This window comes from Colletotrichum scovillei (assembly GCF_011075155.1).
Source record: "Colletotrichum scovillei strain TJNH1 chromosome Unknown Contig00005, whole genome shotgun sequence".
Taxonomy (NCBI): domain Eukaryota; kingdom Fungi; phylum Ascomycota; class Sordariomycetes; order Glomerellales; family Glomerellaceae; genus Colletotrichum; species Colletotrichum scovillei.
In genome coordinates, this window is record NW_023336263.1 from 882,472 (window position 1) to 909,148 (window position 26,677).

The 26,677-nt window shown below is 54.5% G+C and overlaps 9 protein-coding genes across 9 annotated transcripts; 3 read left to right on the forward strand and 6 right to left on the reverse strand.

The window, feature by feature from the left end:
• Positions 1 to 2,256: 2,256 nt before the first annotated feature.
• HER10_EVM0010698 (uncharacterized protein) lies at positions 2,257 to 4,853 on the forward strand. The gene is made up of 2 exons (XM_035480150.1): positions 2,257 to 3,365; positions 3,448 to 4,853. Exons 1-2 carry the CDS (start codon positions 3,264 to 3,266, stop codon positions 4,378 to 4,380), a joined length of 1,035 nt encoding a protein of 344 aa, XP_035334356.1. The 5' UTR covers positions 2,257 to 3,263; the 3' UTR covers positions 4,381 to 4,853.
• Positions 4,854 to 5,111: 258 nt separating this feature from the next.
• Positions 5,112 to 6,790, reverse strand: HER10_EVM0003928 (uncharacterized protein). Its single transcript, XM_035473589.1, has 2 exons — positions 6,220 to 6,790; positions 5,112 to 6,057 (listed from the first exon to the last, which is right to left on the reverse strand). Exons 1-2 carry the CDS (start codon positions 6,785 to 6,787, stop codon positions 5,432 to 5,434), a joined length of 1,194 nt encoding a protein of 397 aa, XP_035333884.1. The 5' UTR covers positions 6,788 to 6,790; the 3' UTR covers positions 5,112 to 5,431.
• Positions 6,791 to 8,860: 2,070 nt separating this feature from the next.
• On the forward strand, positions 8,861 to 10,372 carry HER10_EVM0006793 (ribosomal protein L13e). The gene is made up of 5 exons (XM_035476369.1): positions 8,861 to 8,950; positions 9,025 to 9,058; positions 9,143 to 9,189; positions 9,308 to 9,466; positions 9,556 to 10,372. The coding sequence occupies exons 1-5, from the start codon at positions 8,948 to 8,950 to the stop codon at positions 9,949 to 9,951; spliced, it is 639 nt and encodes a 212-aa protein (XP_035334074.1). The 5' UTR covers positions 8,861 to 8,947; the 3' UTR covers positions 9,952 to 10,372.
• A 58-nt stretch (positions 10,373 to 10,430) lies between these two features.
• HER10_EVM0011509 (GTP binding protein) lies at positions 10,431 to 13,087 on the reverse strand. Its single transcript, XM_035480940.1, has 4 exons — positions 12,638 to 13,087; positions 12,449 to 12,580; positions 12,135 to 12,389; positions 10,431 to 12,069 (listed from the first exon to the last, which is right to left on the reverse strand). The coding sequence occupies exons 1-4, from the start codon at positions 12,876 to 12,878 to the stop codon at positions 10,544 to 10,546; spliced, it is 2,154 nt and encodes a 717-aa protein (XP_035334417.1). The 5' UTR covers positions 12,879 to 13,087; the 3' UTR covers positions 10,431 to 10,543.
• A 797-nt stretch (positions 13,088 to 13,884) lies between these two features.
• HER10_EVM0010062 (uncharacterized protein) lies at positions 13,885 to 14,316 on the reverse strand (the record flags this gene model as incomplete). Its single annotated transcript, XM_035479532.1, has 1 exon — positions 13,885 to 14,316. The coding sequence occupies one exon, from the start codon at positions 14,314 to 14,316 to the stop codon at positions 13,885 to 13,887; it is 432 nt and encodes a 143-aa protein (XP_035334310.1).
• Positions 14,317 to 16,780: 2,464 nt separating this feature from the next.
• Positions 16,781 to 18,714, forward strand: HER10_EVM0007916 (uncharacterized protein). Its single transcript, XM_035477456.1, has 2 exons — positions 16,781 to 17,954; positions 18,016 to 18,714. Exons 1-2 carry the CDS (start codon positions 16,999 to 17,001, stop codon positions 18,692 to 18,694), a joined length of 1,635 nt encoding a protein of 544 aa, XP_035334146.1. The 5' UTR covers positions 16,781 to 16,998; the 3' UTR covers positions 18,695 to 18,714.
• Positions 18,715 to 19,037: 323 nt separating this feature from the next.
• HER10_EVM0000123 (aryl-alcohol dehydrogenase AAD14) lies at positions 19,038 to 20,275 on the reverse strand (the record flags this gene model as incomplete). The annotated part of the gene is made up of 1 exon (XM_035469918.1): positions 19,038 to 20,275. The coding sequence occupies exon 1, from the start codon at positions 20,184 to 20,186 to the stop codon at positions 19,038 to 19,040; it is 1,149 nt and encodes a 382-aa protein (XP_035333630.1). The 5' UTR covers positions 20,187 to 20,275.
• A 625-nt stretch (positions 20,276 to 20,900) lies between these two features.
• On the reverse strand, positions 20,901 to 22,859 carry HER10_EVM0012459 (dimethylaniline monooxygenase 2; the record flags this gene model as incomplete). The annotated part of the gene is made up of 5 exons (XM_035481854.1): positions 22,709 to 22,859; positions 22,513 to 22,644; positions 22,395 to 22,454; positions 22,045 to 22,333; positions 20,901 to 21,975 (listed from the first exon to the last, which is right to left on the reverse strand). Exons 1-5 carry the CDS (start codon positions 22,749 to 22,751, stop codon positions 20,901 to 20,903), a joined length of 1,599 nt encoding a protein of 532 aa, XP_035334484.1. The 5' UTR covers positions 22,752 to 22,859.
• Positions 22,860 to 23,593: 734 nt separating this feature from the next.
• On the reverse strand, positions 23,594 to 25,172 carry HER10_EVM0012799 (cellulose-binding protein; the record flags this gene model as incomplete). Its single annotated transcript, XM_035482184.1, has 2 exons — positions 23,594 to 24,799; positions 24,864 to 25,172. 2 exons carry the CDS (start codon positions 25,170 to 25,172, stop codon positions 23,594 to 23,596), a joined length of 1,515 nt encoding a protein of 504 aa, XP_035334505.1.
• Between the last annotated feature and the right edge of the window lie 1,505 nt (positions 25,173 to 26,677).

Sequence of the window (26,677 nt, forward strand, 5' to 3'; positions counted from 1 at the left end):
TACGCGAGGTGACCGAAGAGGAAAGATACGGCCGGCCTTTATCGCACTGGAAGCCTTATTTTCTTTCATACCTAGATCGTGACTATGGCACCATGGGAATAGTCACATATGAGGCCGATAGACATTCTTTACCTGGTAGTCATTGCCATCGAGTAGACCTAAAGACCGGGTATGTAGAAAGCCTGGGTGCAGACGATGATCTCAACGACGACGTAAGACGATCACTCAAGCTCAACCTCCTTCGCAACATAATCTTTTCTGGGGCCTCGCCTCCCATCCACGATCAACACACCCCGAAAGGATATCGTGAAGGATTACTCCGAAGCGATCACGAATAGTCCCGTGACCCCGCCGTCATGGTCGGAAAAGTCCTGGTGGTGCAACCCAACCCGCCCACTCGACCGCTTTCATCCCACCCACCCCGGCCTCTCATGAAGCAATCCTGAAACGCAGCCCTCAACACCACCACACACCGCAACCCGCCACGTCCCTTAGAGTGTCCTATCACCCTGTGAAGATACCTATTTTCAACGACCAAGACACAGAAAAGAAATGTGTGAACATGCCACAGGGTGCCAGAGGTTGAACAGGCGGGACGAACCAGCAAATCGCCATGCGGCGGCAAGATGGTCACGTCGCCTCGAACGAACGTACGTTACCCTGCAACTTTCTTTGGCACAGATACCCTCGTCTTCTTCAGCGGCCGTTTTGCTCCTTTCGAGGTTTCTGAGGTCAGGTACGAGGTGATGGAAAGGGTAAGTCACTGGTCAGTCAGTCAGTCCGGACAGCTTGATTTTCATCGGGGATCCGTAGCTGGTCCTTGCCCGCCAGTCTTGACGCGAGGAGCGAGAGCAAGTTTACGATGTTTGGCCTGTGAGATGGGGTGAGCAAGTTGTCATGTTGGTTTGTGGTAGATGGGCACGCGACACATGAAATGCTACCATCTTTCCAGCAACGGTGCGAGCTGGAAAGAAGGAAGAAACTCGGATATCTTCACATTAGGAAGTATCAGGCCGTTGAAGATACCCCCGGTCACTTAGGTTGGATATTGGGCTAGTAGGAATAGCAGCTCTTTGGCCATTGCTTTTTTTTCTCTTTCGTTTCTAAGGCCACCATGCCCTATATCACACACTTGCATTTTGCAAACCCAATGTTGCATGTCTCCTCTTATTCTCCGATCCCGGTATTAGTCCTGTCCTTGTCTTGCGGTCGTGGTTAATCCAATTTGCTTGGACAATTTGGGACCAAGTCATTGCCTTGTCACGGTCTTTTTCTCATTTCCAGAGACACAGTCCAACACTCGAACCCATCCGCATTGCGCTTCGATGTTCGTATCCCAACGTGTCATATGGCGATCAGCTCTCGTCTCCCTACGATTTTTGGACACATAACTTGACGCCATCACATTCCATGAGAACCCAACCACCCTCTGTTGAACAAGATCTTTTGTTGTCTTTCATATGCTCTCTCGTCTTTCCTTTCCCAGATCCCCGGCGGATTGAATTCCAGCAGGGTGGAACTAGCGCCGTCTTAGCGCCCCTCTTCCTCCTCCCTGTCTCCACCTCCGAGTCTCCGACCTCCCGTGTCGTGCTTGCCGTGGAGGGTGCGTGGTTGCGTGGGTGTGCGCGCTTGCCTAAGGTAGAAAACTTTAGGGGTGCAAGTGGAGGCGGTACGTCCCCTAAACCGTTGGTCCGGGAAGAACCTTGACGGTCTGGGCCCTTTCGGCTCCTTCTTGCTTTGGCCCTTTTTCTGCAATTCTTTTCTCCTGCCTTGGGTTCCTTCTTGCTAATGGAAGTCTTGCGGAGGTACTTACCGCACAGGCACGCCGGGGACTTAAGGCTGCCAATGGAAATTGAACATCGGGAAAGAGGGAATCGAATACCGGTAAGGTAGGTTCTAGGTAGATATTGGGAAGGAAGGAACGTGCTGGGTATTACTTATTAGGTGAGGTGAGGCGAGGCGAGGTGTGAAGGAAGGAGCCTCCTGGTGCCTCTTGCTTTTCCCCCTTTTGTGGCGTCTTTGCGCTATTCCGCTTTCTGGCAGGCTGCCGTCACTGGTCTCTGCCGTTCCTGCTGCCTCGTGTCGCCGTTTTTCGAGGTGGCTTACAAGGCAAGAAGGTACTCGAGTTGCTTCCTTCCATTGTGTGCAACTTCCATGTACGGATAAAGTACCTTATTTTGCCTGTCTCTGCTTTCGGTGTTTCCTTGGCGGATTACTTTACCTGCGACTGCCCCCCTTCCCGACAACTCGGTTTGGCTTTTCTGGCTTTTCTGGTTTCTCCAAGATACCTTACCTTCCAGCCTTGCCTTCTGAGATACAACGCCATCTTCGTCCACCACAGCCAGTACTCTGACGAGATTCAGCCAAGAAAAGAGCAAAAGGAAAGCTGGCGTCGGACAACAACTGCAGCATCTCCAATCACGACCAGGCCACCGGATCTTCCCACCTCATCCTGTACTTCCCCAGGTGAACTACTGCAGCCAGCCCACCGTCCACAGCTTCCGCAGACCGCAGACCGCAGACCGCAGACCACAGGCGCTGTGCAGATCGAAGCCTTGCCTCATCGGGTGCGACTTACACCACGCACCACCACCACCTACCACGCGCTGCGCAACGTCAACCTCCTCCGACTCCCCAACTCTTGCTCCTCCTTCTCCTTCTTCCTTCCCATCTTCCTTCTCCTCTTTCCGCTCTCATATTACAACTATCGCAGCATCGCCTTGCTCAAACTCGACTCAGCCTCCCTTTGCGCGAAGTAGCACGCAGTAGCGACCAGATAGAATTCAATAACCCGCCAGGCCAAATACGAGGCCCCCTCCCTTTACGGATACTGCCTGCCTGTCACTTTTGCACCCGCAGCTGCGCCTACGCCCGCGCCTGCCACCACAACCTTGAACCAACCACCCCCCCGCCCATCCCGGCACCTTCAGTCCGGGGCAACTTGGCACCAACACCCAGCCAGCACCCAGCACTCAGCACGAGCGCAAGCACCGCCAGCCTGTGCACGAGCAGAAGAAAGGCAGCCACGGCACACTCGGTGCCATCCATCGTCATTCTGTCCTGTCCTGTTCATTCATCTTCTCTTCTTCAACATACCGAGCGACATAATCAACTTTACATACCAAATTCCGAGTCTCGACGCTTGTTATCGCTAGTCGCGCCTCTGCATTTCATCCGCTAGCCGTCCACCATAGTCGCATCCAATCCCATTCCATTTACATACACCCAAACCGCACCTCTTCCTCCCCACCACGGCCTTCACTATGTTCGGAATCCAGCATCACCCAGACCTAACTCGGAAGAGAGGACGTGACGACGAGGAGGACATGCACAATGGCACTCTGAGCTTTGGTGAACACAGAAACGTAGGCCATGCCCATTTTTTGCTTAACCCTCTTCTCTGTGATCATCTGGAATACCATTACTGACTTTTCCCCCGTGAAACAGAAACGCCTTCAGTGCCTACCCCTCCGAACATCGCCGACCTCCTCGAAGCGCTGGTCGACGCCCGTTATACCGCTCAATGCCGCTCCTTGCACTCTGACACCGGGCGACTCGGACTCGGAGGAACAGCCCAGGTCACACTTCTCGCCATGGTCGTCATCACCCGCGCCCATGTCTTGCCAGCCCTCGCCTTTTGGTCCGACTGAGCCCGATCGTGACATGGACATGATGGACACAATGTCGCCGCCGCCTGTTCCGCAGCAGCATATCCAGTCGGACCAGCCCGCCTCTGTCAACGGCCGTATGCCCACCCCGATTCAGCCAAACTTTGCCTCCCAATTCATGAATGGCGGCTCCTCAGCGCGCGACTGGCGTGGCCCGGGTCCCGCGGTCAGCCATCGTACCGGCGTGGTGAATATGGGCCACATGCACGCCGGCTTCGGCAGCGACGAGTCCCGCTCCATTCCTCGTACCATGGAAGGCACCGATGATTGGCACGCCATCCAGAATCGCCGTCTGCCGTCGCCTATTAGTGAAGGCGAGGACTCGGCGAGCCATCTGGGCAGCGGAAGCCTGAGTCCCCCAGGAATGGTCCTCGACAACGGTTTCCCGTCCAACCTGACTGCCCGCTTAGAACAGTCGTCTCTCAACGGACACGATCATCACGATATGGGTATGATGGATGTGGAGGACCACTCACACATGATGAGTGATGATCCCGTCACCACCACCATTGACGCCGCTCCCCTTGAAACGACATCAGCACCGGCAACACCCTCGCCTGGACGCAAGGGACACATTCGATCTAGGCACACTGTCAACTCGTGGACTTGGCAGCCTGGCATGAAGAAGAGCTTCAGCATCGGTTACCGTGCTGATTGCGAAAAGTGCCGCCTCAAGGTGCCGGGCCACTTTAATCACATTGTTGTCTCATAGAACGGGCAAGAAATCGTTTTGCCTGACGTTTTGGCGTTGCAGATGTTTCCCAAACGGAACAGGCATCGCCCTAGAGAAGAACAAAAACGGAGAGAGTTTGACGAAAGGTGCTTTGAAGAATTACAAGATCGACAAGCGATTGCATTGATCCAATCAGGATGGTGTGTTCCGGTCGAGTAGGCACGGGAAACATGATTTCGGGACGGGGGTTTTCAGAGACATGGGAGTCTCGGCCGGCGGTAATACCACATTTAGCGCACATATTTAACACTCGCTCGGGGCTTGTTGGGCAAGCTCTGTTTTCACGGTTCATAGGTTACCGGTATGCATTATTTGGGATTGGGGAGTCGACTGGCCCGGCGTGGCAGTTTGAGACTCGGCGGAAGCCTGCATTCTTGAAGCGTTTTCGCGGCTGTACATAATACCGGTCCAAAGGACATAATCAAGCGGCGAAAGTACGCCGGCACTGTTCATTGTCAAACTTCCGTTCTATGTATGCGACTGTGTATTGAATGACAAGGATAACCCGGGAAATGATCGTACTTATGTCAAGTAAGTAAACTCAAGAAAACATGAGTTTCGGGGTACGATGAGATGCTTCACGATGGAAGAGAACCTGGCTGTGCAGAGACGAAGGTGATGTTATTTCTCCCTCTTTCCCGCATGCAAAACTTTGTAAAGCCGGACGCCGTCTAATGCACAATCCAGTCTAACACGTATGATACAGTGACACTTGGCGGCCTCCTCCCCCTCCCCCTCCTCTTCGTCGTCCTCGCCGTGCTGAAAGAGGGCCTTTCCACCTCTTCTCTCCCAACTCGCCCCCCAATTTTTGTACCGACGTAGGTGTCCGTCTCTCCGACTCTCTATCTGGGGGTGGAGATTGTCGTTTCTCGTACACTTCCTCCAAAGCCGACTTGTTTTTTTGTTGTAGTGCACCAGCTATCGTCACATTCAGATACAAAGACCTTGCCGTCTTCCCTCCGTCCACCTCATTGGTGTATCATATTATAACAACGGTCCGTCGAGAACTTGGCGAGCACGTCGTTTTGCTCTACCACCATCCCTTCTTCTCGGCCTTCTTCTCCTCCTGCGGGAGACCGACCTGGTCCAGCGGGCCGCCTCGGCGCTGGTTCTCCCTCTCGCGCTCGAAAGCGGCCTTTGCCTTGTCCTGGAGGAACTCTTTCCTGTCCTCGACGGCGCGCGCGAGGTCCGTGGCGCGGACGCCGGAGGACTCGTCTTCCTCGCTCCAGCTGGTCTCTGCGGCGTCGGATTTGCTGCCGCCAAAGGGCCACCAGCTGCTGCTCTTCTTTTGTTTCGGGGCGGGTGCGGAAGCAGGAGCAGCTTCAGAAGTCGTAGGGAAGGCGGGAGCGACTGTCGTCGAGGAAGCTTCGGCGGTCCGTTGCTGGCCCGTACCAAAGATCTTTTCGGCGCCCGTCGTGTGGGTGGGCGCGGAGAGCAAGGGCGGGAGCTTGACGCCCGTCTCGCGGGCGAGGGCGTTTGCCTCCTCGACGAGGGTGATTTGGGTGTCGGTGGCGGTGCCCTTGATGAAGGCGAGGCGGGCGGTGGCGAGGGCGTCGTCTTCCATTTTGCGCTGGGCTTCGATGAAGTCGGTGCGGCGTTGCTTGTTGTAGGTTACCATGTCGTAGACGGAGTAGACGGAGACGAGGCCTGCGATTGCTTTGGGGGCCCTGTTAGTCTTTTTGCCCTCTTATTGCCTTCCTCTTGTCCTTCTTCTTCTTCTTCTTCTTCTTCTTCATCAACTTCCGTTGGAGCTTGTCGTCCTCGAAGGGATTCCCTAGCGCGAAGTGAAGAATCGTACGAGGGGTTTTATAGACATACCCGTAAACCCGACCAGTCCGAGGACGGTGAACTTGTGCGCGACGTCAAAGAAGCGACGGCTGCCGCCGATGGCGCGGTCGAGGCTGGACGTCTGGGCCTTGCGCGCCGCCTCGTGGGCGGCGCGGAGGCGGCGGACGCGGTCTTCGGGGCTCTCGCCCGGTTGCCGGCCGGGGATCTTTGGAGGCTGTGGTGACTTTGTCGCTGGTGTTGAGGATGCTGTCGCTGTCGTCGACGTCCCTGTCGGTGCTGCTGCTGCTTCTGCTGATGTGGGAGAGCTCTTGGAGGCGGCGTGCGGGGTGGTCGAGGTGAAGCGCGTTGCGTCCGAGGCGCTTCGGGGGCCTACTCTGGATGCCATTTTGGTTGGTGTATCTTGGTCGAAGCAGGTGTTGAAGTCTCGATGAGTGCCTCGGTGAAGTGTTGGGATCGGAGGGGTCGGGAGGCAATTGAGGCTCGTCGATTCAATTAGCCTTGGACGGGAGGTCGGCGACGTTACGTTCTCTCTCTCTGGCTCGGAACACGGGGGAATGGGACGGGGGGCGACGCAGAAGCCGAAAAAAGCACTTGTCATGAGATTTTTTGGAGCTCTGGGAATTGAATGGGTCCCCTTGGACCTGGGCTGCATGGTTTTTTGAAGGGTTATGATTGGTGCGGCTTGTCCCGGGGACCTTTTCTCGTACGACGACGGGCCAGCTGCTCGGGAAGGGAGCTTTTCTAGCTGTCACACAGCCGTATGACCAGTTGGATCCGGCTGCTTTCAGCTGGCGCTCGTAAGTCGTAGATGAAGTAAGTATCTGGTGAGGATTGATTTTGCAAGGGAGGCCAATTCATCTATGAAAACATCGCGATACCTAATACAAATACTCACGTTCAATGGCGATTGATTAAATCCACGCAGAAACAGAGATTTCACTGCTGCAGAGAAACATTAGACATTAAGTGTATAACTTCACCGCAGACCCGGAGAGATTGCGAGTAGCCCCCGTTGGGAGAAATATCTACAAATACCAGAACATTGAAGTCAAGATGGGCTTGCTCATAGGACGCGTACTTGACGTGGTCGGCTTTTTCCGAGCTACCTTGGCTGATGATTACCGAGGCGGTATGGATGAAGGACGACTACCTGAATGGGAGTCTGGCACAGCTCAGCTTCTTCTACGCCATCATTCACAGAATTGGGAGCTATCATGGGGTGACGGAGCTTCGTGTCGCATTTCAAGTGTTCCAGCAACTTCCGACATTGGAGAGAAATCAAGCACAAGTATCACGCAACTAACCTTCAGCGTTATCAATGCATCAAGAATCATTTAGGAGTCTCTTCTTCATGACCCTGCACTAGGCAGAGCACACAATGAAAAGGGTTGAAAATCAAAAATTACAACAGCGATGGCCCCGAAGGACTATCGAGAGAGGAGGGCTCCACGATGTGCAATGCAGGCATCCCTCTCTGCGTACCGGATTTCATGATCCCCAGGACGCCCATCAAGGTAAGTATGAAGAAGAAAAAGAGAAAAGGAGCGGAAAGGGGAAAGGACAGCGGGGCATTATATAGATATTCTGCAATCTCCCAAGGTGCGCCGCAATCAGTAATGGGAGTGAGGTACCTAGTGTCACGTGCGCAACGACCCTTTTTCGACGTGCCTGAGGCGGAAGGTGCAGGTGGAAGTACGTATTGTTTGTCGATGGATTTTATTAACTTGGACGACAAACGGGAAGGAGCAGGCTGGGCATGAGTTGGGAGGGACTACCGGCTCACACCACCTACCGGATACTGAGCTGTCAAAGTACCTATGTCATGGTGGGAAGGCACTACCGTCTCGAAGATGCAGTGACATTGTGGAGTTGTAGACCAATTAAGGGAAGGAACATTTGATGAGAAAACACGGCAAGCACTGAACCCTCGCGTCGAATACTCGAGCAAGTGTATTTACGACTGCCGGGAAATGAATATTATCGAGACATCACAATGGAACTCCCAGATACGCTGCATCGTCGGCTATCCATATTTGCCAATAACAAGGACATCGCGGGTATGAGGAGCTGGTGTGAGGGAACTACACGTATCTTGCGACAACAAGTGAGCACTGAGCAGAAGGGTATCACCAACAAAAACAAGCACTCATTGGCTGGGCGCGCAATTCAATATGTGCGATGGGGCTGCTGTCTTATACTTCACTGAACAAATCCTCCGTGGCACACTATGATCTTGAGAGTATTGACAGAACTGAGAGATCTAGCGTCTGACGAATTTGGTAGAGTGGTCGATGGATGGGCAATTGGACGCAGTACCCAGATAAATTGCCCTGGTGCAATCAAAATGTCGCACTAGGAGGTTGAAGACGACGATAACAAGCATAGAATACCTACCTACCTTACCTTACATCGACGAGCTCCATGGATCGAATGAGTGCTCTCGCATCAGGTGGTTCCCAGCAGCAGAGATCCACCTGCACACCGAAAACCCATCACCTCAGCCACAAGACAAAGATCCGGAATAGGGTTCGGCCGTCGCCTGTCCTTCACGCTGCCACACCAGGTGGATCCCACAGCCAATCAACAATTGCGACCGTCCCACCCCAAAAACCTCCAGTACGTACCTGCCTTTCGTAGGGTTTTCATGCCCTCCAGAGATTTTGACTCGTCCCTCTCAAGGAATTTTCGAAGCCTGCAGCAGCATCTCGACGACGGCCCATCCGGACTACTAACCCCTTGATCGCGCAATACAGGCACAATGGTATGTCGATACGCCCACGAGACTCGCCATTGATGGCGTCGCATCGCAAATACTGACATTCGACTTTTTTCCAGGCGATCGCACACAACCAGCAGATCCCCCACAACCGTGAGCACCCCTCCACGCGAAGAGCGACGATTGCGAAGACGACGACCATCGAGACACAACAGAGTACTGACACCATTTGACCAGACTTCCGCAAGGATTGGCAGCGCCGGGTCCGGACGCACTTCGACCAGGTATGATTCTTTTGCGCAGGATACTCTTTATTTTCTCTACCCCGGGGAAACATATGAGAGTGGGAAAATTGGAAATGGTACAAGAGGAATTTGGATCTGACTTGGAACATCACAACAGGCCGGCAAGAAGCACAGCCGCCGTGTCGCCCGTCAGGCCAAGGCCGCGAAGGTCGCTCCCCGTCCCACCGACTTGCTCCGCCCTGTCGTGAGATGCCCTACCATCAAGTACAACCGCAAGGTCCGTGCCGGCCGCGGTTTCACCCTGGACGAGCTTAAGGTACGATATTGAAACCCCGCGAGGCACGCCCGGTGCCAGGAAGGACGAAGATTTTGGGAATGTTCAGAGAGTTAACGCGAGTCCGCTAGGCCGCCGGTATCCCCCGCCTTTACGCTCCCACCATCGGTATCGCCGTCGATGGCCGCCGCAAGAACCTGAGCGAGGAGTCCCTGGCCGCCAACGTCGCCCGCCTCAAGGCCTACAAGGAGCGCCTCGTTGTCTTCCCCCGCCGCTCCAACAAGGTCAAGCAGGGCGACTCCAAGGTCGACCTCTCCAAGACCGAGACCGTCAAGTCCCTCTCCGCCGCCCTCCCCATCGAGAAGACCGCCTCCGGCTTCTCCGAGATCTCCAAGTCCGACCTCCCCAAGCCCATCGAGGGCGGTGCTTACCGCAAGCTCCGCGACACGAGAGCCGAGGCCCGCAACCTGGGCAAGAAGGAGAAGCGCGCCCGCGACGCGGCCGAGGCCGAGGCTGCCAAGAAATAAACGCAGCACGTCTCTGTCTTTGCTACCGCTGCTGCTCTGCTGTCGTCTCTTGTGGTGTCGGGGGGCTTTGTTTGATGCTGCGGCTACTAGTGCAGCTAAGCTTAAGCTGCTGCATGGAAATGGGATTTTCGGCTGCTGCTTTCGACACATCAAAAACACTTTCGGAGAAGGGAAAAAAGTTCTTCGAAAGTCGGGTTGTTTTCTTCTGGCCTGGCGTGGGTTCAGTGGATTGAGATACTCTCAGGACAAGGTCATAAAGAAATTATTGCATTGATCACGCCCGCTTGTGTCGATTGCTGCCCCCCTACACAACTCCCCCAAGAATTTCCCCGTCGTCTACATCGACGGGCGTAGGAAGACGCATCGTACGAATACGACGTGACGTGTATCATGGGTCAAAGGTGACAGGAGTAGACTAAGGATTGATTCGATTGCTTTTCCAATTGTGGTTCAACTCGGTGATGCTGTGATTTAATTTTGGTCTATCCTGTGAATCAAATTGCCGCCAAACATTTCGAGTATGGCTTCTCACTTTACTTGGATCGAAGTAGAGGAACCGTGTTGTCAGGCATCGTTTGCTTCATCATCTAAACTATGCTTTGCCCTTCCCCTTCTCATCAGCCATCAACTCACCACCCTCCTTCAACATCTCCTCAAACGCAGCCCTCCGAACAGCCGGCAACTCATCCGCGTGCCTCTTGACAAGCTCCGACACCATGACCAGCCCATTCTCCCGATCAACTTTCTTCATGCCCGCCGCCTGCGACGGGTCAGCCTGCTGCGGCTCCAGCCCAAGACCCTCCACCATGGCAGCATTATCTCCCCCGCCAACAACCACCGCCTGCCCATCACCACCCGACGATGCCGATACCCCCTCAATGGCTTTCTGATTCGTGCCGTTGCTGCTATCCTCCCCAGAAAACGTCCGCCCCGTAACAGCCTCCGTCAACGCCTCAAACGCCCCAGGAACCTGCAGCGTGCGCAGAACCACATCGGCCCCGTCCTTGGCGCGACACATGAGCGCGAAGACGAACCACGCCTCGCTGCGTAGCACGGGGAACTTGGTCTGCGTGACGAGGAACGCGAGGGCCTTGTTCAGGCTCGGGTGCCGCCTGTAGAATTTCTCTCTGCGCTGCGCGCCGCCGTCGCCTTCTGCCTCAGCCACGGCCGTCGCGGGCAGCGGGTTCTCGGGTCGGAAGACGTAGCCGTCTTCGGAGGGGTCCCAGTCTGGTAGGATGGGCGGGATGGGCGCCGTGTGTAGGACGCGGCAGACGGCTGCGGCGGCGCGGGCGGCTTCGGTTTTTGTGTGTTCTGCGTCTGTGCGGGAGACCATTTCGAGGAGGCGGTGGAGGTGTGTCGTCTCGTGGGAGGGGGATAGAGGGTCCGGGGAGAGGGGGGCGCAGAGGCGGCGGACGTTGGTGGGTGTGTTTACGAGGAGGAGGCGGGTTAGGGAGACTGCTGTGAACTGGACTTGGGGGTTGACGTCGAGGGACCAGATGCGGGGGAGGATCTCGGGGGAGAAGAGGCCTGCGTCGCCGAGGACGGGTTTGTTCTGGGAGGGGATGGCGAGGTTTTTGGCAAAGGAGAGGGCGGAGTGGAGGAGCATGGTGTCTGTTGCTTTGGCGAGGAGGGCGGCGAGCGGGAGGTGGACGGCGTGGGATTTGACGAGGGCGTAGGAGGCCTCGTCGGAGCGGGCGACGTTGCCGAGGCAGAGGCAGGCCGCGGACTGGAGGTGGGTGTTGTCGGGCGCGAGGGTGAGCCAGCTGTAGAGGGTGTCGAGGACGGGGGAGCCGATGGGGTGGCGGAGGGCGAAGTCGTCTGCGTAGGAGACGTCTGCGAGGATCTGGGTGAAGGACTGGGGGAGGGATTTGAGGAGGACGGCGGCGTCTTCGTCTTCGACGCGGAGGGCGTCGAGCTGGGTTTGGAGGTGGTAGAAGGTAGCGAGGAGGACGGGGACGGAGCCGGTTGCGACGAGGGCGGCTTGGATGGGCGCGTGGGTTAGGTAGGCTAGGGCGACGGCGGTGAGGGAGACGAAGTCTTCTGCGTCGGTTGTGGGTGTGAGGGCGAGGGTGAGGAGGATGGTTGGTGTTTGCGGGGGTGCGAAGTTGGCTTCGGTTTCTGGAGAAGGGAGTGAGCTTTGTGGTTCTAGGACTGAGTGAGTAAAGGGGTTGAGTGAAGCATACCGTGCGTGGCGAGCAAGGCGAGGATCTTGCCAATGATACCCATGAGATGCGGCGCGTTGGCGAGGCGTGGGCTGGTGAGGAGGTTGACGAGGTGGAGGGTGAGCGAGGAAGAGCTCGCTTGGATCTGGGCGGGCTCGTAGTCGACGAGGATGTTGTAGAGGACTGGCACGGCGAAGGGGAGGGCGGCGTCGTCGGCGAGAAGGCTGGTGATGGAGGTGATTGCGTTTGATGACACGACCCTTGCGCGGTTTTCATCTAGACATTGCGTTAGGTTTCCTATCTTCATGGAGAGGATGGGTGAACAAGATTGGTACCTGTGTCGGCGCATGAGTTGCCGAGCAGACGGAGAGAGTGCTTCTTCAACGCTGGTCTAAGGTTCTCTGTGGAAATGACAGAGAGGAAGAAGTCGACGATGCCCGAGTCTCCCAGGGGCAGTCTCCATGATGCTGTTGAATGTGTTAGTATAGATCCCAAAATCAGTAGTGTGAATCAAGGGGCCTCACCATCTCTGCTTCCATCGCCCAGCTTCTCCGCAACAAGGTCAATCTCTTGACTGCCACTGTTCCATTGCTGCTGCGCAGTGAAGAGTACATCGCCCAGCAGTGCGGTCCTGTGGGCGCGGCTCTGGTCTACGGAGCCTGGATCAGCCCAGGCGGAGGCGGACGAGAGGATGTTGGCGATGGCGTCTGGCGTGAGAATCTTGCCGCCTTCCAACGGCTGTTGGTGGGATGCTGATTCAGCCATTGTGATATCTGATGTTTTCCAGTATGTTGCTGTCCCTATCCAAAGATGAACTCAGCCAGAAGAGGAAGGAAAGGTAAAAGGCCAACCAGATTATAAGTGAGTCCCTCACTCCAAAGTAACTCGAAACGAATGGCAGAACTGGTTTAGTCGTCCTCCTTGTTGCGTCGTCTTTTTGCTGCCCGGAGATGGGATGAGCTGCGAGATGCTGCGGCCGGCGCGAGTTCCTTTCCCTTTTGGTGTGGGCGTCGTTGTTGGTGGGGTTGTAGTTGTCGCAGGTGATTGGCCTGCGGGGGTTTGTGCGCCACGGTGGGGCCCTTCGGAGCTTCGGCGATGCTTTGTAACGGCGTTGCCGCCTGCCGCCTCCGGGTGACGGCGTCTGCTCCGGACTTGGTTTTGTTGGCAGTGTCCTATTTCAAGGTTTTAAAGTAATGATTCAGATCTAGTTAGAACCATGAGGCCTCTTGTGGCATTATTTCAAGACTCTCTGCTGACGTTGGATGCCAGGACTGCGATGCGTTCTTTGGTCATAATTGTGATTTGGAAACCATGTAAAAGACGCAATAAAATTGATGTACAATCCACGCCAAGAAGAAAATACTGCCCAGTGGCATGAAATGAGTCATACAGTATCAGAGAATCTCACGATATTTTCCATCTGGTGATCGAAGAATTCTTCAGTGACGTTACTTCCGCTCAAGGACGAGAGAATGTGAGCCCCTTCGATGGGCACTTAGGATGCTAGTCAATTCATTCATATGATCTTACCTCGGCATAGTGTTTCGATGAGAGAGAGTGAGAGCTTACAGACAGACCATGATGAAATGAGATAATTGCTCATCGTAAAAATGAGTGTGATGATTGGTTCTGCTGGGATGATGAAAAGAGCTTCTCAGCCTAGTAACCGAAGATGGAGCGAAACAAGTGAGATCTATGATAGTTAATCACAAGTTTACAGGAGGTAGAGACAGATGAATAGCGCGACATCTCATAGATCGTCCAGACCATCTCAGTGACAGCTACACCCACACTCCTTGGCATCCTTACAATCCTTCCCACAAGCAGACTGCTCCGCTGGCGCGCACTGCTCCTTGCCAGAACACGTCCGCCAGTTTCCGTGCCCGCCATTCCACGCCGTCCAGCACCAGGTGCCCTTGCTCCTGTCGCACGACTCCCAGCAGTATCCCTTGCTGCAGCCGTATTTATCGCCGAACCAGCACTCCCGGGCCTGCAGGTTCGGAGACGAGCCGGATTTGAGGGTCAGGGGGTGCTCCCTGCACTTGCGGATGTTGGAGGGGTCGACGTTGCTGTCGAGAGAGGAGGCTGTGTAGGACATTACGCCGAGGTTACCGCATTCTTCGGCTGCGGTGGGCGCGATGCCGGCTAGAGCGGGTGGGAGGTTGGCGGCGAGGGCGAGGAGGATGGGGTTTGTGAACTTCATGGTGGCGTCTGGAATTTCTATTCGCAAGACGAAAGCTTGATTGGAGGGTTGGGGTTACTCACTCTTACTTACAGTGTTGAATCAGCGAGGTGCAAATTTGCTTTCTTTGATGATCTTCTTTTGGGCTGCCCTATCTCTTACTCTTGTAATTTGGCTCGGGGAACGATATTGTATTATAGTAGAAATCAGTTTCGCATCAGGGACTTGTCTTCGTATACAATACATTTTGAAGAGCAGTCAACTACATGCTCATCTCACAGTCACATTCTTAAGTAGCTTAGGTAGACTTAAAAGTTGCGGTGAGGACGATGATGTCTCATAGTGCACAACATTCTCTCATACAAGTGATTGTCCGACCATCCGTCAGTATTTGCCGCTTTGTGGGTATTCGTGGTCAACTAGTACGAGGGCAATCCTTCTTGTGATTCAGTAAGCATCGTGTAAACATGCCAAGATGTAAGCGATTTTGCTCGTGTCGATCATTGGAAGAGTGTATGCAAGTTAACTACATGTACAGCTAATCGACTCGTAGCTTGGCAACACTCACGCAACGAGGCCTTCGTGGGAGGGGGTCGAGCAGTTCAGCTTGTAGCAAATATATTATCGAATGACTTAAATCCATACGAAATTCCGTGATACTGAATCTTTCATTCTCATAACACTGGCTCTTGGCACCGAACCCAAGACTAGGCGCGGACGGAGGTGTGTTCAAGCCAGTGATGGTAGTGGTGGTTCTCTTTGGCGCGCCCCCTTCTTTTGAACTTGTCTCTCTTAGTAGATTTAGTAGAGTAAGTTAGAAAGAGATACATATTCGTCTCGCTACTTCGCCTGCCAAGCAAGAAATGTGAGAGACCTATGCGACTGCGTCGTCTTCAAATGAGAACAGCGAAACGCAGAGTAAGAGCGCTTGAGTCTTGTTCTCCGCCAGGGCAGCCGGCAGCTGAGCTGACGCCAAGCAGTCTCATCTAATCAACGTCGGTGAATGTTTTGAAATACTCACTCGACGAACTCAATTGAGGTGTAAGCCTTGTACTAGCCCAGACTCGCTGTGGAACTATAGTAGGCTATCAGAATGACCACGTAATTCAGTGCTTTCACTGCAACACGATGCCACCCGTCGTGCCACACATCTCTCTGTTTGAATCAACATGCGAGGAAAGTCATATTCAGCTACCTTCACCAAAGGAGGCAACACAGCAGGGTTGCAAGAGGGTCATATCGCAAGCGGATGAGCCTATTGGCGTTTCGGTAGTATGCAGGCAGGTGGTCGCCGATCAACGTGGGCGATCAAACATCTATGAAGAAGAAGCTTCTGAGAAAACATCAGTCGATATGATACATACTAAAGTAAGTTGTGGACAAATCTGCTAGTTTGCTGATAGTAGTCTGCCTCTTGATTGGAGACTTTACTGCATGGGACGAAATGCGGATGCTACACATGGGCCAGCCAACCGACAGTTGTGCTGTCAGCTTATAAAAGTTTATTGGCAGAAAGTTCTGCCGGCATGAGCGCGTATCGCCCATTACAGCAATGAACTCCGGTTATATGCACCGAGGTTCGTTGGAGTTCTACTGCGCCAGGCAAACAACATTGCATGCTGACTATGTACTCAGTGTCTTGGCGTAGGGTGACAAGAGAACCAGGAATGGCTGGCTCGTATGCTTCAATAAATCTGCTTGTCACTCTGGAATTCTCGAAATCAGTTTCGCAGTGAACCGTCTCCATCAACGTATTGCTAGTTGTGGCTTGTGCTCAAACTTGAAGGCGATCCTGCTGCACATAGCCCGGAGCGACCTCGCTTTCAAATGAGGCGAAACCCACCTTTAAGAGAAGGCCATCAATGACGTAGTATGTTTCGTCTCTTTGAAAAAGCTTTCGCTTGATGTCGCTAGCTTGCGCCGCACCCTCCCGTGTCTCGGCATCTCGGCGTAAGACGCCCGTCGAACACGCCGTTGCCCGGGGTATGGGGATACCGGGGGATGGGTCCCCCGAGGTTCAGTCAAGCACCGCCGGCTCTTATTCCCCGAAGCTGGGCAACGAACGACCGGGGGGCCGACTCCTGGTGTGATGAGGAGTCGAAGGCGTCGCGTGAGGAGTCGAAGGCGTCGCGTGAGGAGAAAGACACACCCCGGAGCTTCGAAGGAACAGAGACTCGTGAGGAGAAAGAGGAGGAACCTGGGGTAGATCTGGGGTAAAAACCTCTTGACTCCACGTGATGCTGCATCGGGCATCGGGGTAAAGGCCTCCCCGGCGCTGTTTCGATGCGCACCAACAAGCGTCGCCAGCCACCACCATTCGAACAAGGCCAACTTGTGACAGTCTACGGATACCGGCGCAGTGGTCTGATTCAACCTTAGCTTCCTCCGCGTTTGTCTGGTAGCCGGGGTAGGTCGCTGCTTGCCCATGGGGAAAACTTGAAAGGGGGCATCGGTCAATGTACTGGATGGTAGGCAAGCCGGCGCTATCCCGCATTCGCATCGCGACTCCAATTTGTTCCCAAGTTTTCCAATCTGCCAGTTCGTCTCGAGATATAAGAGGACCGTTGCGCCGGATTCACTACTACCCTGCAGGCCCGCAAACCAGCAGCCGTCAGTTCGAGTCGGTTTCCTCCAAGAGACAACGACGATAAAAGTTGACAAAGGCAACTAACTCTCTTCGACGAGACGACGACAACCATCACAATGGCAAAGCCAGTCACCGAAGAGGTCCACTCGCCCGGTGCCGACACCGACGACTTCCAGGGCCTCGTCCTCAGCGATGTCATCCCTCGCGATCGTAAGCCGTGGTACAGCGACTGGACCCTGTGGAAGCTCAACCTCTTGCTTCTCAGCGGTCTCCTGACCCAGACGGCAACGGGCTTCGACGCCAGTATGCTCAATGGCATGCAGTCACTCCCGCAGTGGCAAGAGTTCTTTGGCGAGCCGAAGGGAACGCGCCTCGGCGCCATGACCTTTGGCCCCAACGGCGGCGTCCTCATCTCCATCCTCGTCTCCTCCCAGCTCTGCGACTGGCTCGGCCGCCGGAAGCCCATCTTTGGCGGCTCGGTCCTCATCATTGTCGGTTCCATCATCCAGACATGGTCCCTCAACTACGGCATGTTCGTCGCCTCCCGCTTCATCATCGGTTTTGGACTCGGCATCATCTCGACCGCCGCCCCGCCTCTCCTGTCTGAGGTCACGTACCCTACCCACCGCGGACAGGTCGTCTCCTTCATGATGGTTTCGTGGCCGCTCGGTGCCCTCATCGCCGCCTGGGTTACGTTTGGCACCTTCAAGATGAGCAACTCGTGGGCGTGGCGTCTTCCCAGCTTGTTGCAGTGCGTCTGCTCCGTCATCCAGGCGTCTCTGGTCTTCTTCTGCCCCGAGTCGCCCAGATGGCTGATTTACAAGGGTCGCTACAAGGAGGCCAGGGATATTCTAGTCAAGTGGCACGGATACGGGGATCCCAACTCCCGGCTTGCTCGCTTCGAGATGGCTGAGATCACGGCTACGCTCGAGGTGGAAAAGGTGCAGAAGAGGTCGCGCTGGGCGGAATGGATCTCGACCCGCGGCAACTGGCATCGCCTGTTCTTGGCTCTATACATTCCTGCCATGCTGCAGTGGTCTGGCAATGCCTTGACCTCGTACTTCCTCTCAAAGTCAGTTTAGACTAGGATCCCCTTTCGTGCTTCGTCTCAATTGCTAACAAACTTCGTCTAGGGTGCTCAACTCGATCAATGTCACGGACCACAAGACCCAGCTCCTCATCAACGCCGGACTACAAATTTGGGGTTTCCTCTCGGCCTGCGTCTTCGCCACCATGGTGGACAAGTTTGGTCGACGCAGACTCTTCCTCGTCGGCATGTCAGGCATGGGCGTCTCGTACATCATCTGGACAATCTGCTCCGCGCTGAACCAGGAGACCGGCTTCAAGCACATGGGCTATGCGGGCGCCGTCCTGGCCATGATCTTTGTCTTCTCCTTCTGGTACCACGCCTGCTCGCCCATTGGCGCGACCTACATCATGGAAGTCACACCTTACTCGCTGCGCGCCAAGGCTTCCATGCTTTACCAGCTCACCGGTAACTTGGCGGGTGTCTACAACTCGTTCGCGAACCCCGTTGCCATGGAGGCGATTGCGTGGAAGTACTACATTGTCTGGTGCGTGGCGATCGCCATCCACCTTACTCTCATCTACTTCTTCTTCCCCGAGACCAAGGGACGGTCTCTCGAGGAGGTGGCCGAGATCTTTGACGGACCGGACGCGGCGGTGGGAACGAATGCTATGAAGCAGATGGGCCTTGATACGCATGCTGATGCTGCGGTTGACTTTGATAAGGATACCCACAAGGGCTTGGATTCGTCCAAGGCTACGGTCACCCAGATTGATCGGACGTAGGTGGTTTGAGGAGGCCCCCCCTTTGATATATACCTCGTTTGAGGCAGCTCTCAGCGGTAGTCACCAATTGAAGCATAATTTTGAGCAAAATCAGCATGTGCATGTGAACCTTTGACGACTAGAGATGCGCGATGCTAGGCAAGATAGCCTTCTGTGAGGCGATCAGTTCAAGTATGATGTCGAAACTGTTGAGTTCCGTCGGACGTTCGGCAGACACATTCATAGGGCTCCAGCTAGGAGGATAATTGCATTGGTGCACTCATACAACTCAATGATACTTGTCATCTGGTTTGATGAGACACGGCTTCCATTACGTTTTTGATCTAGCTTCTATCTATCTAGCTTAGATACTCGTCTGCCTGCCTGCATTCGGGAACGACATCTGTGAGGCGCGCGCCAGCCTGAACGACTTTCCAGTAATATTAGGATCTGGGCCCAAGAAGTTACCAGGGAAGCCGACATCAAAAGGCTTGACGCTTTCCAAGAACGTAATCTGCTCATCCGTGAGCTTGATCCTGAGCGCATCAATATTGGCCTTCAAGTGCTCGACCTTGCGCCCGCCCACGATGGGAATCACATTCGGCGCCTTGCTGCGGACGTAGGCAAGGGCAATAGCCGTCACGCTCTCCGTGCCGTGCTCGCCCGCCACCTTTTCCAACGCCTCACTCATCTTGACCTCCATCTCCGTCTGCTCGCCGGTGCTGACAAAGGACCGCAGACCCTCGCCGGCCTTCTTGCGCTCCTCCAGCGCCTTTTTCGACTGGAACTTGCCGGAGCCCAGTACGTCCCACGGGCACAGGGCCATGCCGAAGGTGTGGGCCATGGGGAGGATGTCGCGCTCAAAGTCGCGGTGCATCACGCTCCACCGGCCCTGGTACACGCTAAAGGGCGTCTTGCCGTGGTCGACTGCGTACGTGTTGGCGGCGCTGACGACCCACGCGGGCGTGTCTGAGATGCCGAGGTAGAGGACCTTGCCCTGCTCGACGAGGATGTGGAGAGAGTCCATGATCTCCTTGATGGACGTCGTGTAGTCCCACCAGTGTAGGTACAGGATATCGATGTAATCCGTGCCCAACTTCTTGAGTGAGTCCCGGATGCTGACGTGGAGACTGCGGCGGTGGTTGCCTGTGAAGTTGGCTGTGTGGCCCTTACCCAGGGCGTGGCTCTGGTAGTCCGAGGTGTACTTCGTGGCCAGCACAATCTGCTCTCTGTTGCCTCTCTCCTTCATCCAGTCGCCAATCCACTTTTCTGACTGCTCGTCCTGGTAGCCGTTTGCTGTGTCGATGAAGTTGCCGCCGGACTCGACGAAGGCGTCGAGGAGCTTGTAGGACTGCTCCTTGTTCATGGCACCCATTGCCTCTGCCCAGGCTTCACCGATGGACATGGCGCCGAGAGCCAAGGGAGACACCCGAATACCTGCATTGGGCGAGAGGACGCGGAGCCTGCCCAGCTCGGTGGGAGGCTCGGGCGCTTCTGCCATGAAGTTTGACATTGTGATTGTAATTACGTTCGGGCAAGGTTTGATAGGTGTTGGTTAGGTGTATCAATGAGCTGCCGACAAGTCCTTATGAGAGGCTGGTGATACTGCTTAAAAGTCATACAACTAAAGACCAAGATAACAGACGGACTGTAAGTCGTGAATTTATACTTTGCCATAGGAGGGGCATCGGCAGTCGAGGACGGCTGACATATCAGTCCGGAAATATGACCGGAATTTAGCAGAGCTCATACCGATGGCTCCATGCCGGTAACAGACGACTTCTCGATCCGACATTTTGATGCGGGGATCTGTTGCGTCTGTGACGTATTGGATGGTCGTGCGTCCCGTTCACTGCGTCAATAAATGCACACCAAATCCACCTCGGACCAATCTATGTCGGTCATAACGACAGGTTACACCGGTGATACAGCATCTGGCCCAAGCCCGTGGTCATCTTCGCTAAAGCATCCGGTCGGCTTTGAGGAGGGACCGGCACGATCGGCATGGCCCGCGTTGGGGTTTACGGAGGGGCAGGCCGGAGTTTGCGGGGCTAACTCCGGACCCGGTGTCACCACTCGGCCGTGGATACAAAAGTGAAGACAGAGCCAATGGGTATACAACAATGGAGAGACTTGTAGGTGGCTACCTTATGACAAATCTAAATAAGACGAGAAGAAAATAAACTCAATGGCCGAATGAATCCTCGCGCTCACGATAGCTACAGCTTCACCTCTTAGCAGACTTGAGCTGCTTAACCAACTTGTTCATGTGGATGATCGCCTCTCTCGCCCCATCCCAAGTCTTCCTCTTCCCCGTCTCAAAGTACCTAAAGGCATGCGCCGTCTCGACGCCGTGGTTGATTAGATACACCATGTAGGGATCCTTAAACCAAGTCACCCAACCGCGCCATCCCCAGCCCAGGTTCTCCATGCCAGTGCCGGCGGCTTGATGTAAGAACCCCTGGAACTCCCACTGTTTGACTGCACCAGGCTCAGATCTGTTCTCCTGGTGCCACCGGCCGGCAACCCATTCTTGATGACGGTCAATGGCGCGCTCCATCTTCGGTCTGGAGGGGATCATGTCTGCGCTTACGCCGCGCCAGATGTTGCTGATGGCCATGGAGGTAACGTCTGAAAACGAGAAACCGTTATTCTTGCCGTACGTCGAGTACGCGAGAATCGCTATGCTGTCTGCATGCGCCGGCGGGAAGAGATTCATGTAAAGCCTAGCGATGGACTCGCCTCCGTACGGGTGACCGGCCGCGTCTGCCTTGGGCTTGCTCGTCTCCACAAAGGGAACGAGACTGAAATCTGCAGTGTAGCCGGTACAGCAGACAACAGAGTCGACGTCGTCTAGAACGGTCCCATCCGTGAACTCAATCTTCTTGCCGCCGAGGAACCTCTTGATCCCGTACAGGGACGACACCTTGCCCTCGCGCAGAAGCTCCAGGGTCGTGTCCATGCATCCGGCGAGATGCAGGCTGAGCGGGGCGACGTTTTCGAGGAGCCGCCATGCAGGATCGATCTTGCCGTGCTGTCGCATCAAGAGGCCCGTGGCGAGCTTGACGAGCTTGTTGACCTGGTTGGGGAAGTTTCGCTGAAGGAAGTAGGACATTTGTCGTCGGGCGCGGTTGATGAGGAGGTCGGTGGGGAGGCCGTTGCGCCAGCGACCTATGATCATTGCGCCGTTCCGGTGCGACACGAAGGTCTCGCTGGCTTGGTCGACTAGGATAGTGAGAAGGTCGCTCATCGTGGCGCTAAGACCGACAAGGACAACCTTTTGGTCCTTGTAGTTTTCCGGGCTGGTGTTGCATTGGTGAGCAGTGAGCCTCATGTACTACTCAAACAGGGAACAAAATGCTGGTACATACTTTCGAAACTGTTGTGAATGGATGAGTTGACCTTGGTACAGCTCTTGACCTTCAAAGGTTGGCATCCTGGGTTGCGTCTGATAGCCATGGCAGAGGACGACCTTGTCAAACTCTTTCACCTCCTGAGAGCCTGATCTGACCATCTCGACTTTCCACTTGGTGCCGTCTCCGTTCCTGATGACTTGCTTGACTGTGCTATTAAAAACAATGTGCTTGTACAGACCAAAGTTCTCGGCATAAGATTCCATGTACTCTTCAAAATCGCCTTGGCTCAAGAATGGCCCATACTCTTCCAGGATGTCAGCCACCTGAAGACTGAATGTCTCGAGAAATGGCACTCATGCACTTACTATCTGGCATCGGGAAATCCGTGAATCCGCAGGTGTATTTGCTGATGATGGCATTTGTAGCTAGAACAGTCAGTACATCCAGCAACGGAGGCGTTGAGGAGCGTTTGAGGGGTCTCACAAGGGAGCGCAGTGGTCATGCTCTTGTCGTCGGTGTAGGACCAAAGACCGCCAACTCGACTTCGCCTTTCAAACAACGTAGCATCAAATCCGTCTTCCCGGAGAGTCTTGAGCATCGACAGGCCGGTGGACCCTTCATCATCGCATCAGTAACATGGATAAGCAGGCTCATGTCTCATTGTCCACACGCGACGTACCTGCCCCGATCACAGCTACAGTTGTTGCATTGTCTTTGTCCATTTTGTTCGTGGAGCCGATGCACCCGACCAGACGATGACCCTCAAGATTGTTGGGATGGGATGAACGCCCGTGAGAGCCCGATATACTTCCGACGAAGAGAGAAGGAGATGGGGTCTTTGTTAAGGAGGTCACTGATGATAAGAATTGAGACAGGTGAGATGACGGCGGCGCGTCAAAGTATCCGTCAGCACTAGCCAAGCCACCACCTCCAAAGAGATGGACCGGATTTTGGATCATCTTCCTGCTCTGCGACCCTGCGACCCTGGAATTCCGCTAGCCAGGAAACTTTCCCAAGGCCTTGAAGACACCAATCAGGTGCCGACATGCGTCCAATGTAAGAAGGCTTCCTTCGCTCCAATCCTTCAGCAAGCTGCCAGTGAGACTGGAAACACCATGAGCATCCACTCTCGTTCTAGAACTTTTGTCGATTGGCACCTGTACTTGATAACGCAGAATACCAATACATCTACCTTTCTGAGACGTGACTCCGGCGTATATTGAATGGGATCAATTGCCCTAGTCTTGGTCTACCTATTCTTCAGTCTCAGGCGACATGCTATCATGCAAATAGAATCGACAAGCTCAACATGACGTCGAATTATGATACCGATAACAATCATGGTTTAATGCCGATAACAACTTGTATATGCCCTTAATCACTGTGTGACTTTATGTGTCGTTTGAGCGGATGTCACAACCCAAGCACGGTATTATCTGACCCATCAATCAGTCAAGCAGCAGCATAACGCCATTGGAGGCTCGTGTGATTTCCCTCTCATCGACTTTGTATGTGAGGTGTGACCTAGATTGGTTTTCATTGAAGGACTAGTCATGATGCTTTCTCATCCAGTATAATCCTTCATGGCATCACCGATAGCTAACAGCTCTTCCCCCTCCTTCAAAGGCTTACCTCCTCTCAAATCTTTATTCGTCGCCTGAATCACTACGCGACGGTAGCTCGTCAGCGCGGGCGTTCCGCTATCCGTCACCTCCAAGATGAGATGCAGCACCTGGCCCTTGGCCACCGGCTGCCGACTGATGAGCTCCATGCAAGACTTCTCGGGCTCCGGCACCGCGACCCTGATCTTCTTACCCTCCGCATCCAGCTTCTCGATACCAAGTTCCGAGACTTCAAAGTGGACCAGCCATTGTGAAGCGCTCGGCTCGCGGTACTGCCACCACTTGAACGTCAACTCATCCCCATCGGGATCGTACGTCCCTGAGGCGTCCAGTTCGATTGTTGAACCGGCTTCAGCCTCGAAGTACAAAGGCTCGAGGCTCTGAGAACCGTTGACGACGACAATGGGGTGGTGATTTGTTGAAGCGACGTCGGGGTTTAGCGACCACTGCATGCGTGCCGCGAAATCGTTTTGGAACGTGTCGCGCCATCTCCAGATGGTGGCTTGGTTGGAGCGGTATGACTTGCCGTCAACGCCGACGACCGTGTCGGACATGTCGCTGTAGTGCTTGCCCTGCTGTCCGGCATCGCTGGCGTCGGTGAGCGCGTAACGACCTCCCCATGAGCCGTAGTCCGGATGCTCTCGATCGCCGAGGCCGTTCTGGATAAGGTAGAGGAACGTCGGGGTATCGCCCTCTGGGATGAAGAGGAAGTCGGGGTACGCGGAGCCTAGCGGGCCGATCTGAATGTTCTCCTTGATCCATTGTTTTGAGACCTTGGAGAAGTCTGGACCGCCCTGGTCGAAACCGTAATATTTGTCTCCAGAAATACCCGTCCACGCTGCCAGTCCGTATTGGTTCCAGCCGTGGATGGAGGAGATGTAGAAAATGTCGGGGAACTGGGTGCGGATCCAGGCTGAGGTGTCGTCCTGATCGGAAATTGTGTACACTCTCAGCTTCGATCGCAACTTGGCTGCCTCTTCGGGGGAGTATTTGTCGCGAACGGTGAGGAGGACTTGGGCCAGGACGTTGGTGCCGCCCCAGACGAGGACCCAAAGGGGATCTTGTGAGGGGGCCTCGATTCTCTCGAGGAGTAGCTGGGCGCCGTCGGTCAATGGCTTGTCTGCACCTACACCGGCGAATCCATACACCTGTGAGATTAAATATCAGCATATTTGGTCTTTGAGTGACAACTGCCATTCTTCAATTGCGTACCGGTGGCCCGGACTTAACCAAGGCTCGTAGGCTGTCGGCTGAAGGGTAAGGGTAGTCTGGGTGCGTGTGTTTGTTGAGGTTATCCACGGCGCCGGCGTAGGCGTCGAGGATCTTGTGAATGTCTTGCGGGCAGACTTTGTTCTTCATCCATGTTGATGAGACGGCGACGAGGCCCTCGGTCTGAAATTGGTTGGAGTAGAGGAGGTAACGGACAAGCGATTCGGCGTCGTCGGGCTCGTTTGAGATGTCTGTGAGGACAAATACTCTCGGCTTGTTTGGGAATGTCTGCAGTCTGTTGAGTTGCGCCATGGTGGTGGTATCTCAAGTTGCTGGCGTGTGGTCGTGACGTGATGAGTGCAAGGGGACAAGAATGAGACGCAAGTTCGCAATGCAAGGGTTTCGGGTCCAGGGGTTTGAAGTTGAATTTAGCACGATCACTTTGAAAGAAAGCTGCCCACTCCCTTATGACGAGCTGTTCAGCGCGATGCTCTCACGATGGTCTCGGTGCTTAGGATTTCCTTATTTGGAACTCGACAGGAACTCCTTTCTCACACACACATACTCGCACTTCGCTGAAAACCTGACCCGAACATCGCGTGGTACTCCATACAGCTGAATACCGTCTCGGCCTCTTTCCGGCTCTCCTCATTATTCAACAGGGTGGTAACCCCGCAATCCGACCAGCTTCTGGGGCTTGAGCTTGGCCGGTTTGGGGGCTGTCAAGCGCCCACACGACTCGTGTGGGGACGGCATCTCCATTCTCCAAGGTAATTTACCAAGTCCGCGGTCTGGGGTTGCGTCATTGCCAGATGTCTGGAGACCAGAACGTGAAAGTCTTGGAAATGGTATCATGGTGAGAGCGGTAAAGGTGCATTGAGTAGTAATCATGAATGCCTTGACCGAACGTCGGCGGAGAGAGGGAAAAGCGTTGCCACGATCTCCGAGGATGAAATAAAATCAACTATTGGCTTCGGGAAGGATTCCGAGCCATGCTTGATCAACTTTTGATCACCTCCAAGCATCAGTTAGATTCGATCAATGCTTAACATAGAAACAAGTCTATATAGAAACAAATCAACCACCGAGGTATCAGATTAGGAAGTATCAAGCACCGTCTGTCTCTCATCTAAAGATTTCAGACCGCGTTATGTCAACGCGGACCAACGTCGGACAATGTCGGACAGCAACCCCCAGGATCGTTCTAAGTGTCGGGGCCACGAACAGCGGCTCGCCGGCGTGCCAAACTTCTTTTGTAAAATCGGGCGACCACCGGCGACGCGCCTCCACCGTTCGACACACCAAACCACCGCTAAATGGTGCCGCGTGCCGGGAATAGCCGGGGTTCTGTCTCGGGAGAAGGGCACGGGACAAGAGAATTTTCCTCAGGCGGAGAATATTGAGACTGCTGCGATGCCATCACCTTTTTGCGAAGACATGTGTTGATATGATACGGATAATTCACTTTTCAGTTTCAACTCTTAGAACAGTGGCGCCTAGAAGCCTTTTGACTCATGCTGTGTCTTTCCACATACAGTCTTCGAGCGTCCAAGTTCTTGGGCGCTTCAGATTAGGTCACCATCGGCATACAGGACTACATAGAGCAAATGAGTCTATTCGCACTTCAAGACGACGACTGATGCCGCCTCCTGGATAAGAGTATCTCCGCTTCTTTCCCCTGATTTTCAAAAACCACGAAGACTAATCCTCGCGTGGGGTTCGTCGCCGGTAAGTACTCCTGGATGGGGAAACCCCAGGCACTACACCGGACAAACGGTGGGTATTGGCGTGACGGCGTCTTGGTCTCCTGACTCGTC